The sequence below is a fragment of the Solea solea genome, chromosome 20 (assembly GCF_958295425.1).
Source record: "Solea solea chromosome 20, fSolSol10.1, whole genome shotgun sequence".
In the NCBI taxonomy this organism is placed as follows: Eukaryota; Metazoa; Chordata; class Actinopteri; order Pleuronectiformes; family Soleidae; genus Solea; species Solea solea.
The window spans coordinates 20,253,090-20,273,172 of record NC_081153.1 but is presented as its reverse complement, the minus strand read 5'-3'; the positions used below and the strand labels follow the sequence as shown (position 1 = coordinate 20,273,172).

The 20,083-nt window shown below is 40.6% G+C and overlaps 1 protein-coding gene across 2 annotated transcripts; it reads left to right on the top strand.

Moving 5' to 3' along the window:
- Positions 1-18,758, top strand: fhl3b (four and a half LIM domains 3b). 2 transcript variants are annotated; one of them, XM_058619959.1, is made up of 6 exons: positions 1-362; positions 11,538-11,706; positions 14,938-15,112; positions 15,889-16,058; positions 16,697-16,883; positions 18,373-18,758. In XM_058619959.1, exons 1-6 carry the CDS (start codon positions 16-18, stop codon positions 18,522-18,524), a joined length of 1,200 nt encoding a protein of 399 aa, XP_058475942.1. In that variant the 5' UTR covers positions 1-15; the 3' UTR covers positions 18,525-18,758. The 2 variants fall into 2 exon arrangements, with proteins under 2 accessions (XP_058475942.1, XP_058475943.1); XM_058619960.1 differs by lacking the exon at positions 1-362 and adding an exon at positions 8,612-8,767.
- The last annotated feature ends 1,325 nt before the right edge of the window (positions 18,759-20,083 follow it).

Sequence of the window (20,083 nt, the reverse complement as noted above, 5' to 3'; positions counted from 1 at the left end):
TCTACCTTATTCAGCATGAACTCATCACAAGGTAAAGAAAAGAAAAGACAGAGTGAGCGGAAAACACGTGGAGGAGAGGAGGACAAGGGGGCGGGGTTAGAGAGAGAGAGAGAGAGAGAGAGAGAGAGAAGGAGAGGTTTGGTTTTACGCACCACAGACGCATCAGTCAGTGGAAAAGCCGTCAGTCGGCAGCTCACGCAGGATTTAACCAGCTGTCATTGTGAAGAGCACGCCACAGATGAAGAAGAGGAGTTTACGCTGAGAGAGAGAGAGAGAGACAGAGAGAGAGAGAGAGAGAGAGAGAGACTCCTGACTGACAGAGAGAGAGAGCATCTGCACGCGCTGCTGCAGCGCAAAGAGCGGTACGTTTCAAATTTACGCACAACTTGGACTCAATAAACACGTAGACCAGCAGGTTCGTGACGCGTAAACTTGAACGATGAACACATTATTTCCAGAGTGAAACCATGACGCTGCCTGAGTCATGATATTCTATACATCCATACTATCAGTGTGCACCTGAGTTTGAATTTAGTTTGAATCAGTCTTTCATTTAATTACAATTAATTACAGTGAACTCTGCTTTTACTTTTACCTGCTGCAAAAAAGCACAATATTGGAGCATGAAATACATTTTGAATATGTTTGTTTGAAAAACAGGTTTCAGGATAAAGGATGAGTCAACCAGACATTGACTGGTTAATCGGTTAGTCATATTTGATGACATCAATGCAAACTTACACACTTTTGTTCTCAGAATGTTCTGCTAAATCATTTTTTTTCACCCAAACGTGCATTTGACGATGTTTTATTTAGAATCCTAATCTGCTGTGCAGATTAGACAGACAGACCACAAACGTGTTTGTCTTGGATTAAGCCATTCTGCATATCAGTTTTTGTTGTTTTCTATTCTCAGATGGAGGCACAAGAGAAAATCTGCCCAAAAAATTAAGAAAAAATTTTTTTTTGGCCGCCAACTGCACTGATTTCTAAAAATAGGCCTCGGGGGTCACAGAAAAATCCATCAGTCGACCTTATAAAATCAACTGTCTCATGAAACATCATTAATGATCAGGCTATATATGCATTTATTAATGGTTAAGTAATAATATAACACATTAAACTCATTCATAAGCAGGCTACACGTTTGGGTTGCCAGGTTGAGAAAAAACCTGGACTAAAATCTACTTATTATACATTTGATTGCTTGTAAGAGACTAAAAAACACTGCATACTTGTTAGATAGATAGATAGATAGATAGATAGACCCACAACCTTCCAGTTTAAAAGACGGCTCGCTCCACCACTGAGCTACCGTCGCCCCAAACATACAAATATCACAATAGTGTATGAATGAAATTTAAAAGAACACATAAACACGAAGAACATTAACATCTATAAACATGATTGTTATGAAATGACGTAACATTTATAACTACATTATACCAAATAATCACCTGTCAGAGGTTTTTTTAATGAAATTTAGACAACTAATCTGTCCTGGAAGTGTGTTTGTGTGTCAGACACAGGATGCACCAGAGAGGATGTGCTTTATGTAGGACGAGGAAATGGTGGATGTTATTGGGGGTCGGGGGCCTGGCCAGAGTCCAGAGTGAGTAAATGATACTGTGGATAAATGCAGCAGCCCCCGTTCTTCAGGTCAGATTTATGAGAGCAAGAACAAGGAGACCTTTGAGGAAACAGTCGTCCCCGTCCCCCCCGTCCCCCCGTCCCCACACACACACGTTGATTTGGCTCAGATGCAGGAGACATGATGGCTTTTGGGCTGAAACATGAAATAAAAAGAATCACCACACACACACACACACACACACACACACACGTTTCTGTGTAACCATTCACGGCTGTAGGGTTTTGAGTGATGTCACGTCTGCAGATTACACATTTTGTCCCAGAGACTGAGCTTCTCCTCCCCGACCACTGCCTCCTCTCATAGTTTCCACCACCACACACCGTCCCCACACCACCGCAATGTTACAATCCATTTGGGTGAAATCAATGTGTTCATTGAAACAATTCAGCTCTGGTTGCTTTCTCCCGCTCAGAGGCAAAGTGAAAAAGTGTCTGTGCATTGTTGTCTTGGTTTCACCCAGAAAGAAATTCCTGACATTTGTCTTTTTTTAGAAAGCAGAGGGTGGAATTAAAATGCCATTTCTTTCCTTTTTCTTTTTCTTTTTGGCTTCTTCTTCTTGGGCCTGGAACCACATGGTTTTTGCCTCTTTTTGACCACAGTCACATTCCTGTGAAATTCTTGCATTGGGCGAAGGTTGGTGCTGTGCACTATACACTGGAGACGAGCCAGAGGCGAAGAATACAGATGAAAGGTGACGAGTTTGACAGTCATTAACTCAGACTGTCTCATGACTCACTCTCACATCACCGTCTTTTCCATTTCCTATTCAGTTGTCGCCCACAGCCTGAGAAAGAAGAGTTAAAGGAAGTGTTTTGCAAACACATTGAATCATTTATTTGATAAGAGTTAAAGAATGAAGTTGGTAATGTTCCAAAATATGAATGTGAAGTTTGGCTTGATCTAAATCGAACAAAACCTGGCATTTTTCTTTTTTTTTTTATGTTGCAAAAGCTATATTTTGGCCACATGGGGGCAGCGGACTCAAGTTCATAGCAGTTACATCATTATCTTTTAATCCAATATTGCAAATAACATTGTTATAAATATGAAGCATTAAGGTTTGTTTCTATCCATTTTTTTTTTAAAGCTGTTAAAAATGTTTTTTTGCCCACGTGGGGGCAGCGGATAGCATTAGCATAGCATAGCATTAATCTTTTAGGTTAATATAGCAGATAACGTTATAAATATGACATTAAAGTATGGTTCTATCCAAACTTCACTTAACCTGACACTTACCTTTTTTTTTTTAAAAAAAAGAAAAAAAAATGTGGCCACATGGGGGCAGCGGACTTAAGTTCATAACGTTAGCATGGTCATCTTTTTACGTTGCTATTGCAAATTTGTTAGCAAACTGTTTTTTATTTACTTATCCAGCCGGTAAAAAACACAACATAATTCAACTAATATTCACGCTCTGTTTTTGGGGAAAGTTTGTTTTCAAAGGAAAGTTTACGCTGCTAAATGGGTTGAAAAGGTTAACGCTGTAACTGTCAGTAACCGTGACACGCCCACAGTTTCTGGACGGTGATGATAGACTTTGTAACTTGTTTCCTGACTGAAAATGTGTCTGTCAGTTGGGTGGACAGCAGCGGAGGGGAAGCTACAGCTGGAGACCTCATTGTTTCACAGAGTAAACAAACAGCCAGCTGTAGACTCGTAAAACAAAGCCAGACACTCAGTCTATGTTTAAAGCTCCTTTATTCCCTAATGTTATGAGCTTAGAGTCACAGGTTATGTGTCGTTATTATCCAAGGACACTAATGGGACTCTGATTTTAGTGAAGCTCGGTGTAGAAGACGTGGTTTTAGTAGAAAACTTAGTTTTTTCTCTTTTTTGGACACAAAAATCACATTATAGCTCCTCCATCTTAAGAATAGCATCAGTATTTAAAACAAAGAAGCAACTTACCTTGATGAAAACTTTGAATACGGACATTGATATGGAGGTTGTCTGTTAAACCTTATGACCTGCTGGAAGTTTTATAAAACAAATCCACACATTGACTCTGAGTTTAAAATAATTTTTGGGTTAATAACAGGACAAGTGGAGTTTAAGTGGAGTTATTAATAACACAAGCATATGATGTGAAGCCCAGCTGTTCAACAACACAAGAACCCTTGATATTTGTTTGACCTTTAAGGATTTCACTAAAGAAAGTGATTTTCACATTGAAATATCCAAAGTCAGTGTTGTAACTCTTGCCACTCCAGCATCTCGTGATCTCTAATTTAGAAACAACACAACGTACAATGTACAGAGAGTGTTTATTTTGATTTGTATACGCTCAGCTGAAAGTGGCCTTGTGATCTGCAGGAAGCCGCTCCACATTGAGTGTCTTTGTGCGGTGGATGAAAGAGAGCGCAGTCATCTGACAGCCATAAGAGACCAGACCTTTGTTTTTGTTTCTGGTACAGTTGCACCCAAGCGGGAGTCACGTCACTCCACCAAGTGCTGCAGGACATTTTCTACAGAGCATTGTGTCACCGTCAATATTCTCCTTTACCTCCTCAAATGCAGGCTGTGTTTTTCAGGAGTCACAGTCGATAATATGGGGACTGTTCTCGATGGGAGACGCCTTTAAAGCAGCTTAATCAATTTCAGGGAGAGTAATCAGTGAATTATGACTTTGTTATTGTTTTCATGAATGCACTTATAGTGTTACAGTACAGAAAAAAGCAGTTACTGTAAGTTCAAGCTGAAGAAAAACAAGGCAAAAAGCTAGATCTCCCTGTGCTGGGAGCTGAATTTGATTTGCAGGCCTCCCCCCTTCCACCACCTCGTATAAGTAGCCGGTGCTTGACTATTATTGATACAAATGTAAAACTATAAATTGCATTAATTATAGTTTTGTTATTTACACCAAACCAGTGTCACTGTAAAATCACAAGTGTCTATAAATCTGCACTTTCATATTCAAAGTGAAGCACAAAGTGTGGTGATATTGAACTTCGATTAAACAAGTAAACAAGTTTAATGACTTTGGTTTTTGAAACCTAGAACAGATGTACAAATGTGCACTAAATAACCAATCCTTAACTCCAGTAAAATGATATATATCTAGATTTCCACCGCTTAGTTTGCCGATGCCTTTGAGATCTCCTATGCGACATACACTACTTTTACATTGTGCTGTTTCATTTGAGACATCGTCAAAGACACACTTGTAAACCTCTAAGTCTGAGGGTCACTGCAGACAGTGACGAACATCAGTACAAAATATGTTGCATAACTTCAGTCTGGACCAAAGCTGTGGCCCTTAAACCGACATATATGGTCTGTAATGTGTGATGTACACTCGGTCTTTCTCTGCAACCCAGATATTAACAGGCTTTAAAACTGTGACCAGTGTGATACTGATAATGAGCAGCCCCGTCACAATTTATCGCAGCACACTGGGCCTGACTGTGGGAAACTGTCTCTGCCTGGAGTTTACGAGATAAAGTGGGGGTTTCGAGGTTTATTCATTTGGCTACTTTACTTACTTTAAAGTACTTACTTTACTTATCTTCAATTATGGGAACGTGTAAATTTAAAGTGTTGTGTGGTTAAAATCAAAGTGCAGTCCACTTTGGGCAATAGAAGACACTGAATGTGCTTTGAAAGTAATACTGGGGCTCCAATATTCCTTTCCCCCCTTTATTGTAGTTGACATATGTTTTAAATTGTATCCATTCTGGTCTTAAAATGGTCTGTTTTCCTGTTGTTACTGCTCAATTATTCTTGCAGCTTAAGTGTGAAGGAGAACGTAGTGATTTTGAGTTGCAGCAGTAAGGAAAAACTTGTTTATGAAACAGATTTTGAGGCTCAGACTGGTTTTAAATACAGTAATAACGTCAGGTCAAGTTGAGTCAACTTTATTTCTAGAGCACATTTAAAAACAACCAAGGTTGACCAAAGTGCTTTGCAGAGTTAACGGCACAGCAACATAAACGGTATAGATATACCTTTTATAATATATAAGGTATATTTTTCTGATACTGTGTTTACTTTATATAAATATATTTTTTGTGATTAGGGGGACGTGCAAATTAAGAATTTGATTGTGCAGTACTTATGACAATAAATATCTTGAATCTTGAATCTAGAACATAAAATCAATACAAGTAAAAATAGTAAAATCTAGATAGAAGTGTCCAGGGTTTTTTCCATTTTTCCATTTTTTCCAGACGGGACAGTAGAATAGTGTGGTCAACAGTGTCAAAGGCAGCAGTTAGGTCACCAGAATCAACAGTTAAAATCAAGTCATTAACATTTCTTAAAAGAGCAGTTTGGGTGCTATTTAAATGACGTTTGAAAGTGTCAAGTGTCAAGACCCTGAGGCTGTTTTATAATGCATGAATTTAGCTCCTATGGCCGTGACAGACCTAACACTTACCTACATGTTTGTCCTGCAGGATTTTATTACATGCGACAGTGGTTTTAATCATGGCACAGTCTGGTTTGTAAACCTCACACATGAGTCTAAATTCCACTGAGGGGGAAAATAAACACTAACACCCAGCAGAGCTCTCTGATGGTTCCCAGAGTTCTTGGCTCTCCTGGTCGTAAGAAACGTGTCAGGTTGTTGAGGAGTGAAACAACAGCAGTGAGCCATGAAGGGACATGAGACAGGAGGCACCATGGCTCATCCTGGGAGACAGTTGCCATTTGGCTACTACAAAGCTCTCATAGCAAAGTGGAGGCAGTAAATCCCTCACTTGGACAGACGGTGAATGTATCAGTAAAGAATTCAGCGTGGCAACTCAACAAGGTGAATTGTGGGCTTGAATCCTTTCAGCAGCTGTGCTACTAGAGAGAACAGGTACTTAGACAGGACGGATGAGTATTTATGTCTTGCGGTGGGGAGGAAGGACAGCAGGTATTTGTGGGTGTGGTCCAAGAGAACACCTGTAAAATGAAACCTCCAAAACCAGTGAGTGTTGTTTATGACGCAGTTTATACATCAGACAGTCAATGGTTTCACACATTACTGAGAGTCTGGACTGTGAGCATGTTAATGGTGTCTACGGTTTCCTCCCACAGTCCAAAAACATGCAATATGGGGATTTGATTTTTCACCATTTTATTTTATTTGTTTAACCCAAGTCAGTGTTTTCATTTCTATATTTGTTGGGGTGATTATACAGGAGATAGCTTTTTTTGGGTCTCCATAAGACTCATTAAGTCTTGGTGCTAAGCTAAGCTAATTCCCTCCATATGCCAGCATTGTAACGACATGCATTGAACAGCAGTTTTTACTGTTGGGAAGTGAACATGACGTACTTGGCATTCAAAGCTGTGAGAACAACATTGCTAGGCAACGGCAATACTGGCTAACATGAGGCTAAAAGCCATAAAATATTGGCTTTTAATTAGATGTTATGTCTGGAAGACTTCCCTATTGGTGGCCTTAAAGGAAGAACTGTATGAAAGACAACAGGTGGAGTCCACAAAATGTGTTTGCAGATGTTGGGGCTCAGGAAAAGAAACATAAAGCGCAAAAAAAGAAAACTGTTTCCGGAAGGAAAGGCATTGTTCTGCCACTGCATTCATGGATGGATGAGAATAGAAACTTAACCTCTTTAGACATTTGAGGAGGAAGTTGGCCTGATTTCTACATTACAGCAATCTGACCGAACTCAGACATAGGATGTGAATTTAGTCTCACTGTGTTTTTTTTTCCTTTTTCGTCCGTGTTTTGTTGACCTAGCTTGATTCCCTCTCAGAGGAAGCGTTGGTGTTATCTGCAGAGAGGGATGCTGTGTTGTTCCAACTTGGTCCTGGGAGGAAAAGTCCGACTAGTCATTGAGGAGAGGGAGTTTGTGCTTCTGGCATTGGCTTTGGGACATGACTGAGAGCAGACTGTGTTTATCTTTTATGTTTATCTGAAATTGCTGCAACACTGGTTATTAGAAACAAAATGTTTGATAGCAGTCAGACGTGAGGAATGTAAACTGCACTTTCAAGACGACTCCTTTGCAGGCCAGATGCAAATGTTTGGCGTTTGTGGAGCACAAAGCACAGTACCTGTAAAATACCAGCTTCTTGGAGTGGGAAACCTTCATCAGGAATGTTTATTAGCTCCATGGCTCACCATGGTTTTCTACTGAAACAACTGACCTTTTTACACAGTTAGGCTATACGTTACAAAATAAAGAATAAAACATACAAGAAAACATATTAACATCCACCCATTGTCTACCAATGTATCTTCCACATGAGGGCTGCTGGTGCCAATCCCACTCCGAAAGGCGGAGTACACCAAGGACAGGTCATGTAACATATAGAGACAAACAACCATCCACTCACCAACTCACACCTGACAATTTAGAGTGTCCAATGAACCTCACCATGTTTTTGGACATGTGGGAGGAAACCGGAGAACCCAGGGAGAAGAACCAGCAACCTTCTTACTGTGAGGCAACAGTGCTAGCCATGTGTGTGCCAACATAAAATGTTACATAAAAGATAAATAAAATGACATGAAGTGTCTCAAGGGGTTATCAATTCAATACATTTCTCAAATTTTCTAAAATGACTAAAATGATGTTTGGATTAGGGCTGTAAAGTCGATTTATGAGTCGCATTTATGACTAGCACTTTATAGTTTGGCTTAATTGAAGTACTTACTTACTTCTAGCTCTTGTTTGTACCCAGATGTTTAAATGCACTTATTTGCTTTGGATAAAAGCGTCTGCTAAATGACATGTAATACGTTCTGGTTCCACTCATATTCTGATAAATTGACTTTTTGCCATGTTAATTTCATACAGTCTATAGTTAATTTGATTTCACCTGGGGGAATGTACCAAGTGCTAATAGGGGTAGTTTCAGAGCACCCCTGATCCACAGGTAATTGCGTGTTTTCAGAGAACCCCCCCCCTTGTTTTCAGGGTTTTGGATTAGCCCAACCCACAGGAAACAGAAAGATTAAAGAACGTCCGGTGGTTTCATATAATTTTGAGCGTTTCGTGTTAGACTATAGTCAGTCCTCCTCTAACATCTATGTCAAAGACAACCGCAGCGTGGCAGCATTTTACAAAAATAGATGGCGATAAAAAAAGTCAAATGCAAAGTTTGCAAGCAACAGTTTGCGAATCACAGCTCGACGACATGGCATATCATATAAAAACGGTAAGCTAACTTGTCTTCGTTATGTTGCTACGTCCGTTTTGACTATATGAACATGTCACAATTGGCATATTTCAATGTTTTACTCTAATAATCATCGATTCGTTTTATAACTGCAACTGAGTCGAAATGTCAGGGCTTCAATCGACCAAGAATTTCTTTGATTGATTACAGACTGGCTGCGATAAGTCGATCCACCAGTCATTCACCATAATGTAGACACCACCTCCCTTCTTGGAGGAAAGTGCAGTAGACTGCTCCTGTGTAATGGCCAGTAGGTGAGTCCAGGTCCAGGTCCAGGACCATGGGGTCAAGCCAAGTTTCTGTGAAAACAAAGGCATTGCACTTCTTAATGTCCTGGTGGAAGGTCAGTTTACCTCATAGTTCATGCAGTTTGTTTTTGATGGATTAAACATTTGCTGAGGACACTATGAAGTAGAGGATAATGTTGTGTGCTCCTGCTCCTCTGCCAGCTTCTTCTCCTCTTTTCCTCTTTGTGACATTTCATTATTGGTAGTGCAGATACATTAAACGTGAACGCAGAATGTGTCATAAATGACCAAAGCTTTACATGTCACAAGTAAAGAGGAAAACGACACACGCCATCTTGTAAATGATGAATCTGATGGATGATGACGTCTTCCAGGGCAGCACATTCTCTGATCCCTTTGGGACATTTCAAAGCTGCTCTTTGTCGAACTGCTTGGAGCCCAAAATAAGAGGAACACTTATAAACATATGATGTTCTTAAGTTCCTGCATTTGCAAATGCAATGGCACAGACTTTGTAGCCCTGACCATGAACATGTTATGTTAATATACAGTGTCTAACTCAACCCTGTGATGTGTTAACTATCATAGAGGAGAGTATCTTAACTTCCCACACATCATTTCCTTTTGCTGTTGTACAACATGGGGTCGGCTATTCTTTTAATGCCTCGCTGTACTCCGTATTCACACTGGGATGATATTATTATCATCATCGTGTCCAGGCTTATTTCCACCTGTGCTTCCTCTGCTCCACAAACTGACTCTGTGGTTGTGTTTTTACTCTATTTTTTCATTTTCTTACTCCTTGTGGTTGTTTTGAATTCCTTGTAGTTATTTTGCACGTCTTTGTGGTTGTGTTTTATTTGTAGGTGGTCATTTAACATCTGTCAAGGTCATTATGTGCTTTTTTTTGTCTTTTCCCTCTGTGTTCTCTTGGTTGTTTTGTATGTTTCTTCATCTACTTTTGGTATATTCCATGGCATAGCACTAGCAGTGTCCTCTACCACTTTTAAAGAAGAAGAAGAAGAAGTTTGTTTCTCAGTCTTGGCACATTATTATCTTGAGTCATAATTTGTTGTGATCTGTTAAGTTTTGTTATCATCTGTGTTCCTTTTTTTAACAAATGTAGCTGAGGTTAAAATCCCAACTATAACTCATGATAAAACCATGTTTTTACGTGTCGTCATTCTACTCCAGACCTCAGATCTCACTCGTCTGCTGCTTTATCCTCCACATGGGGGTCATGGGGGAAGGTGGGCTACACCCTGGACACATCATCAGTCCATCGCAGGCGAAATAGACAGAGACGAAACAACCATTCACTCTCAAATTCAATTTAGAGTGTCCAATTAACCTAATCTCTCACCTACCTCAGATCTCACTTGTGTGCCTGGTGAATATTGATTACTCAAAGCCATGCGCTTCTCATGCTTTTTTTGGCCAATGAGCAGAAAATGATCAAGTTTCAGTGTCAGTATATGACGAGAAAGATAATGTTTGGATTTGACTTTTGGAAATTGTTCCAATTTCCTGATGAAATGATTGAGATATAAAAGATTATAATGAGAATCAAAAAAAGGACAATATTGTATCCTGGGAGTATTTGTTCACAGAGTCTTGAGAAGATGGCACTGAGAAGCAAATTCTGGGATAAATTAGAAGCCTGAATACATTTCAGCTGCTGATGCTGTTTTAATAGAATATATAACAGTCTTTGTGTAACTTACAGAAAACACAATCCAAAAAAAAAAAGAAAGTTATGAAAGGTGCAGACAAAAGAAGTAATCAAGATAAAGGCGTGGTATAGCCCTTTAAACATAAGCCAAACACAGATGAAAAAGCCCTCGAGAGAGTCTTTGAAACTGAGAACACTGTTTCCCTTCAGCTCCCAACAGTTAATATTGTTTAGTTGTTCTTTCTCAATGCCAAAGTGCCGCGGGGGGTTTCATACAAGAATGAGTGGGAGGGAGAGGCCGGGCTTTCACTTGTTAGTGAGTAATGATGAAATAAGAGAAGAGGCGATAGCATTAGAGCAGTGATTTATAGGCAATCGAACATAACTCTTTGACTTTTTGCCTTTATTCAGCCACATCTGTACTTCCAGGTGTGAGGTTTAAAACAGATGACGCTGTTCAATGACTCAAATAAGGAGGAACGTCGCAGCTGTTCCTACAACGATAAACACACTGTTAATGCTGGGATATATCACAGGAGTTCTACTTCTCATGTCTCTGACTGCCGTGCAAACAGTTAAGTGGTATGATGGGATGCATTAGATGCAAAGATTTCCAGATGAAGTCATAAAACTCAAGAGCAAAACATATATTAAAACAATGCTTCTTTTACTGTTCATAATACATCTTGTGCAGATTAAGGATCTTTGTTAAATGTCTTTAGTGCTCTACAAATGTCTCTCCTGTTCCAAAAGTTGTCTTCCTCCTTTCCTGCCGCCTTCTCTCCCTCTCTCTTCCTTATCTCACTTCTTCTTCTCCTCCTCATACCAGGAAGAACAACATCATGAGTGACCGGTTTGACTGCAAGAACTGTAACGAGTCCCTGTACGGACGCAAATACATCCAGGTGGAGGACAACCCTCACTGCATCCCCTGCTACGACCGCCTGCACGCCAACACCTGCCAGCAATGTAAAGAGATCATCGGTCACAATGCCAAGGTATAACTTAACATCAACTGAAGTACATTTACTCTAAGCTGCTGTACATACATTAAAGGTATTTGTACTTTTGTTTAAACACACGTTTTGTTCAATCAACGGTAAAAGATAAGAGTACAGTATTTTCAGCTTATGGTACAAACATCTGAAATCAGTACAGTTGTCATGCGACTGAAAATGATAAATGAAGACATTCGCAATCTTTAATTATATTTGCATGATTTTAAAAAATATGAAGATATGGCAATTTTATTGCTTTAATATGCACTATTTGAGTACTTGCATAATATAATTAATGCTTGTACTGCAGGACGCATAGGAAAGTACTTTTACACCATCCGTGTCATACTGTCAAGGGGTCCTAAAAAGTTACTGTATTTCATAGACTATAGACCTTTTTTGGTCTATAGTCTATGGAATAATTCATGAATGTTCATTTATAGATTACTCTCTAATTAAACACATTATTTTAAGGGAAGTACATGAGGGTGTTCCTCAGAATATGTGGAGTCCTCTATAAATCAAGGCCTGAAGTACATATGAAAGTCCTTTTCTACAAACCCTTTTATTTGAATTTAAAGTGATTATACACCTATACAAACATACTTATGGGTAGTTTATTTAATTTCTGTCTAATGTTACACACTGGACCTTTAATAGTACTTCTTCCAGAGTCAGAGACCGGCTCGTATTCCTGGAAAACATCAGATCATCATTACTTGTGTGTAATTGCCTTTATCTTCCCAAATGCCTCAGTGAGTGAAAAAAAAAACCACTGATGGAAACACTCATAGACACCATGTGGCCTTCAGGGTCCTGTGAAATATGGACTCCCTGTGAGGGACTGGCAGTAAATTACGCCACTGCTTGCTTTGGCCGTTGCCTCCTCCGCACAAGACGTAACAACCCTCGTCCTTCATTCTTCCCCAGCACGCTCGCTTGGCTGCTTCTTTTACTGTGAAACCCCATTCCTCAAACACCAGTTTTTTTTTACCCGCCGTTCAACGAGGCCATTAGTCACAGAGCTGCACATAAACGGGAACACAGGCAGCTGTTAGAGAGAGAAGCAATCACAACAGAGGGTTATTCTCATTTTTAACAAAATACTGGAGAGAGTATTTTTTGTTTGGTGGGCAGCAGCAGTGGCAGCAGCGGCGGCGGCGGCGGCAGCAGCAGCAGCAGCAGCAGCAGCAGCAGCAGCAGGGTGTCCCGGAAAATAAAAAAAGGGAAAACATTGGGTTTAGCCTTCCGTGTCATAAAAACATCCAAAGCACTGTAGTGCTCTTGTGTGGGAAACTGAATCCTCCAGCTGACCGTGACCTCTGACCCCCCCAAGCGGATGGGGAGCAGCAGATAGAGGAGCTGTGGAGTAACAGGATAGCCCCAGTAGATAAGGATCTCAACTGAGGGATGGGGGCTATAAAACCATATCTATCATATTTATACATGCAACTTATTATTTTTGACGATTAAATACAATCATTATTTATTTTATAAGGAGTAAAAACCTTTAAATCTCCCACACTGTGCTTGAAGCAGCTTTAAAACACTACTGTCATCACTTTTACAAACAAACAAATGTATGTGTTTCTTGCAACATTGTACATATTTTGTGTTTTTGTTACTGTATACAGTTTTTAGGTTTACAGATTCTGGCACATGGAAAGGCCGTCCCTGCACTGCTGCTGTATACACACAAACGCTCCCTCGCTCAGGTCCGATAGGATGTAGCAAACATGCTTGCATGAAAGCAGATGTTTGGATGATCTGTAACACCTGGACCTTACTGCTGTGATGTGTGTGCAGTGAGGACTGTGTCAATGATCTGTTTGTGTTGTTCTTACGTCTTTGCCTTTGACTTATTATATAAATAATAGTATATCATTAAATATGACTCGTACTTAACTAACTGGCAGGATTCTTCAGCATGAAGATGTGCAACCAATATTGTTGCTGAAACAAAAATGATGCATTCAGGGAATTGAAACACTGTATTTCTTTCACTTTGACACTGGCACAGAAAGTGTTGTGTTTGTGACATATGGGACAAATATATACATTGAAACTGTGGTCAGATCTTTTCTTTCTGCCTGCAAACAATGCGTGGCTTGTGAAACAAAATGCTGAAAGCTCCATTATGAAGAAGAGCAGTGTGCAAGACACATGTTTGACACATGCTGCTCTAATGTCAGTCAGTCATCATCTACCGCTTTATCCTCAACCAGAGGGTCGCGGGGGGTGCTGTGCCAATCTCAGCTACATCGGGCGATAGGCGGGGTACACCCTGGACAGTTCGCCAGTCCATCGCAGGGCCACACACAGATAGAGACAAACAACCATTCACTCTCACACTCACTCCTATGGTCAATTTGGAGTGTCCAATTTACCTATCCCCACATTGCATGTTTTTGGACTGTGGGAGGAAGCCGGAGTACCCGGAGAGAACCCACGCACACACGGGGAGAACATGCAAACTCCATGCAGAAAGGCCCTTGTTCCAACCGGGGCTCGAACCCGGGTCTTCTCGCTGCAAGGCGAGAGTGCTAACCACTACACCACCGTGTGGCCCTCTGCTCTAATGTGTTAACACAAATAAAATAAAATGAAACTGTCCCCAGTTCAGCATTAGTCTTGGTGTTGCTGGGTCTAATTCTCGCCGTTTAAATCTCTGACTATCATTAAGTTACACCCTTTTTAAAGAGGTGCAGCCTGGGAATGAAAGACCTTCCTGTTAGAAGTCAGTGGTCCATCGAAAATGACACAAAGCTGTTAGTTTATGTTAAAAAACAAAACAAAACTTTTGTTGTTGTTTTGTTTTCATATAATAATCCTCTTCGACATCATTCCTTTCACATTTACATTTACTTTAGCATATCCCATCCTAATCTTAATTGAGGAAACGCAGTATTATATAGAGTTTGGCCTTTCTGTGTAGAGTTTGCATGTTCTCTACATGTGCATGTGGGTTCTCACTGGGTACTCTGGCTTGCAGACTGGGGATTAGGTTAATTGGACACTCTAAATTGACCATAGGTGTGAGAGTGAATGGTCGTTTGTCTCTGTATGTTGGCCTTTCGCCCTCATCTCAGCAGGGATTGGCTCCAGGTTTCCCCCTGCGACCCTCAAGTAGAGGATAAAGCAAAATGAATAGATGTTTATGTTCTTTCTATCATGGATCCATTTATATCTCTATAGTCGCTCGATGTGATCCTTTTTGTCTTTCCCCTGCAGGAGCTGTTCTATGAGAACAGACATTACCACGAACACTGCTTTCGCTGTTTCCGCTGCGACCGCTCTCTGGCAGACGAGCCCTTCTCCATCCAGAGCGACGCGCTCGTGTGCAGCGACTGCTTCTGCAACGAGTTTTCCTCCAAGTGTGTGGCCTGCGACAAGACAGTCATGCCAGGTAGGGACAGGGAAGACGGTTCACCTTTGAATACTCACACACACACACACAGAGCAGTCAGAGAGTTCATGCCCTGTCATTGCAGGGGTTAAGGAGTTTTGGTGAAGTGGGGCGTGACAGCTCAGATGTGACAGAATGACTGTTTCCTCGCTCTGGTGAAAATCTGTCCCAGCAGAGTTTTTTTAGCTGCTGTGACGACACGAGTGCAGTACGCCGGTGTCGGATGACTGAAAATTACCCCACGCCTGTGGGTGCTGTGGGATTATTATAACCCACTGCTCTGAACTGAGGAATCACTTTTCTCCAGTTTCTGCTCAGCCTGGAATGCCTTTAAAAAACTGCTCCCTCCTCTTCATCCTCCACCACTATCACCACCATCACCCCCTTTTCTTAAGAGTGCAGCCAAGTTCAAGTTCAAAACACCGTCATGCCTTTGCTCTTCATGTCGGGTCCCAGAAGTTGTAAAACAAGGCCAGTGATTAAAGGAACTGAACATCCAATTTCATAAGCATGACTGGTTCCCAGCTTCTATAAACCTCTGCAGTGAAGCATGTGTATGTACAGTATGTGGGAGGGGACCAACTCAAGTTAAAACAGATTTATTTGATGTGAGATAAGCTAAAGTAACTGTACTGTGCAGTAAGGGCAGGTTTCATCAGAGCAGCAGGAAAACAAACAAAACAAAAACCCAGAGCCTTCAAAGTGAAAGTATTTCAACAAACAACAAAAACCTATTCCCCGTCTGTATCTTTTGTTGTATTTCTTTCCTCCTACAGGTTCCAAGATGTTGGAGTACGGCGACGCCACGTGGCACGAGGACTGTTTTGTGTGCCACGGCTGCGAGAAGCCGATCGGTGCCGAAGCTTTCATCCCGGACAAGAGCAACTACTACTGTGTGCCGTGCTACGAGGGCAGGGTTGCTCCTCAGTGCAGCCTCTGCAAAAAGGTGAGCCAGGCGTCATCTGTAATTACACAACACTTTTGTGTTCTCACGTTGATAAAGTGTCAGTTTCAACTTTTCAAAGGGATTCAAGGTGACAACTCTGAAGGCTATGATTTGTCCAGAAACAGTTGAAAAGTTCAAATTATAATCACATTTAACAGGGAAACTTTTTTTGTATTGATATTAAAATGGCTGTCTGTTCTTTTTCTGTTCATTAACTAACTCATGCATCAACCAACTATGTCTTACTTAGTCATTAAAGGTGACTATTCATATTTTATTGTCATCCTTCCATTCTTCTGTGTTTTGTTTGTGCTTGTACAGACGGTAATACAAAAGCAAAAAGACGAGTTAAGAAAACACTGACCCTATATTAGTAGATGTTGACTCCCAAATATACACATAATATATGATGTTAATGAGTAAAAGGTACAAAGCAATGAATAAATAACAAGTCAAACACCAGATAACAATCGGCATAAATTAGATTTACTCCATACACATGTGCATGGCTGTTGGTTCCACTGATCCACAACCAAGCAAAAACAGCAAAAAGACACTACAGCTGCCAGATAGAACTGGAAAATAGGTTTTGAACTCTTTTCACTCATGTGGACAGTTTGTGTTTGTGTGTCCTCCAGGCTCTCACTAAAGGAGGAGTGACCTACAAGGACAAAGTGTGGCACAAAGAGTGTTTCTGCTGCTCGGGCTGCAAAGCGTCGCTGGCCGGTCAGTCGTTCACTTCGCAGGGAGAGAGTCCGTACTGCGTCAAGTGCTTCAGCAGCCTCTATGCCAAAAAGTGTGCCGGCTGCAACACGGCCATCACAGGTGAGTTATCAGTTATCACAAAGCACCTAACAGTAGACAAACAGAATGGTAATTCATTTTTGGGGGGGCGACGGTAGCTCAGTGGTAGAGCGGTCGTCTTTCAACTTAAAGGTAGTGGGTTCGATTGCCAGCAGCGTGTGAAAGATGAGTGATAGAAACAGGCGCTGCACATATATTGTGATTGATATTTAATAAGATAATAATAATAATAATAACTTAGACTAGGGGCAGAAATGGTGAAGAGAAGGTACAAAAAGTCATTGGATTACTGGTTTACATTCAGGGTGGGGATGAAAATGAGGCTTAATATGAAGAAAGTAACTAGCATTTTGAACTTGTAACATGCTAGGCCACACCCACATATTTTTGGAGCTATGTACAGTATGTCCTTTTGTTTTTGTCCGTTTGTTGTTTTTTTTGCTTTCTGTTCTGACGTTTATTATTGTTTTCTGTCATTGTTTTTGTTAAGGTTTTGTACTGTAAAAAAGAAAAAAGGAAAAAAAGAAAAGAAAGCGTGAGTGAATGGGTGAATGGCGAAAACTGTAGTTTAAAGCAGCTTTGAGTGGTTGTCAAGACTAGAAAAGTGCTAAAAAAAATACAGACCAATATTGGTGTAGTAGCGGTTAGCACTCTTGCCTTTGCAGCAAGAACACCCAGGTTTGAACCCCGGTTGGAACAAGGGGCCTTTCTGCATGGAGTTTGCATGTTCTCCCCGTGTGTGCGTAGGTTTTCTTTGGGTTCTCCGGTTTGGGGATTCGGTAAATTGGACACTCTAAATTGACCATAGGTTTGAGAGTGAGAGTACCTCATGTTCATGTTGAATGACAATATAAATCCCCTCGATCCTTGACATTAACACCATGTTATTTCCATAGTATTATCAATGTGATATCTTCATATGAAAATGTTGAATTTGAATGAATAAGTACCATATCATTGTAAATGAATTCTCCCTAATGTCCCACACACATTTTTTATTGTTATACTAAACTATTATGTATAGAAATAATTATGGTATTACCATAATATTACTCCCATATTGAACATTTTAATATTGTCATGTTAAACTGTATTTAATCACATGTAATTGATCTCCAAACTCTGCTGTTTCTGTCTTTTTAAATTGTTTGTATGACTGTGTCTTGACTTTTTTTATGTAGAGAAAAGAGAGTTTTCCCACATTATGGATGGAAGTTTGACCTAAACTGACCTCAGTGCAGTACTGCGGATTCATTTCCTGCTAAGGAGTTTTTCTTACTTATCCTCTCCCATTTTCTCCTTATGATTCCCGTCATGGTTAAGGTAAAAATGCCAAAACAATAAACGGTAAGAAACAGGTTTAAGCAGAGCTCTCACTCTCAGGTAAAGTGAGTGCCAAACTGCTGATGCTATCTGGAATTCATTTAGTATTTCCTGAACGTTTCCTGGCTGTTATTAAACTCTCTGTGGAGACATTCTTTCACGTGTTGCTCGTGTGTTTCTCTCGCAGGGTTCGGCGATGGAAAGTACGTCTCGTTCGAGGAGCGACAGTGGCACCAGCCGTGCTTCAAGTGCTCGCGCTGCTCTGTGTCGCTGGTGGGCTCCGGCTTCTTCCCCGACCGCGACCAGATTCTGTGTGCGGACTGCAACAGCGAAGACTGACCGCCTGCAACAGCGGAATGCACTCGGCAGAGGGAAAAACTCCTGAACCTCAGTTTTGCACTTGAACACTGCAATTCACCCAGAGCTCAGTATTTACAACTCTCATCAGACTTCTGCACGATGAAATGTTTGTATAAATTCTGCATTAATTGTTCTATGTACACAGAGAGTGTATGACTCCGCCCCAACCCCATTTTACACACACTAAACAGTGAATAAAATATTCAAATGTAACTTTAAGCAGTTATATTTTTCATAAAGGTGATAACGACCTGTATATAACAGTTAGACAAAACCAAAGAATAGATGTACTCTTATCAAAAATACCTTGCAAACTATGAAAGTGCCTTTTTTTTCTTTTGCTACTTGCTTATTGTATGTAAACGTGTGTGTGTGTGTGTGTGTGTGTTTAAATCAAGTGTTTTCTTTGCAGCTTTAATTCACTGTCACTGGTGTACATGCAATAAAATGATCAAAATCAAAATCATGGTGTTCCGAGCCATCGTTCTCTCCACCCTCCTTTACGGCCCTGAGGTGTGGGTGCTGTATAGGCGTGACTACAGGTACAAGTGTGTACAATTTGGGTGAAACTGTTTCCGTGAAGATAAAATAATTATACTTTTATTTAGTATAAAATCACCTTGTTGGAAGCACCACTTTGGACCACCATGTTTCTACAATAGCCCACAATGGACAAACTTAACATGTTTTGAGTTTTAATGCGAACAGAAGGCTGCAAAGTTCCTCAAACACACTCGGAAGTGAGGGATATTCATCACCATGTTCCCAAAGGTTTTGTGTGTGTGTGTGTGTGCAGACTGGACCCATGAAGACTTTCCCTTATTATGAACTTATATAGTCTGTGTAAATATTTACAGTTCAGAACCTCTGCACTGATCTGCTCTGATTGTGTTTATATGGAGGCTGTGCCAGGCTAATGTCCACGTCAGGCGGAGGGAACAGAGGACCAGCTGACAGGGACACGCTGATCCTAAAGGACAGACGTTTAAAGTTACAGTAGGACTGAAAATATTAGTATTTAATCTAAAATAATAAATGAAATTTTTGTATTTGAAAATAATCATGATGAAAATCCACTTTAATCCACTTCCACAACCTTGTAAATCCATTTGGGGTTAAGATTATTCAGTTAACTGGACTAATATTATTTGAAGAAAGAGGGAAAAAAAGGCAGATTAGGTAGATTTAAAGGTGCAGATAGTCTTGACGGGTGCTAATGTAAAATAATTACGAGCACTCTTCTCACTCCAGGCCTGTGGTACTCCCTCATAAAGTGAGAAATGTAACTGTCGAGCAGTGATGTACAGTCGCTGCAACTTCCTGCTTTTGATCATCATCATTTATGAGCCGGCGTGCGCGTTGACTCACTGCTGCAAGTCCCGTTAAACATCTTATCACGAGATCAACTCCAGATGAAAAATAAAAGGGCCATGTGGTCCTGTTATTTGTTTGAGCCGTTCCCATGACTCTTCCTGAAATATGCTTGACCTTGTTGGTGGGGATGTAAGAGAGTCGTGTTGTTTGGTCCCAGGAGGAAG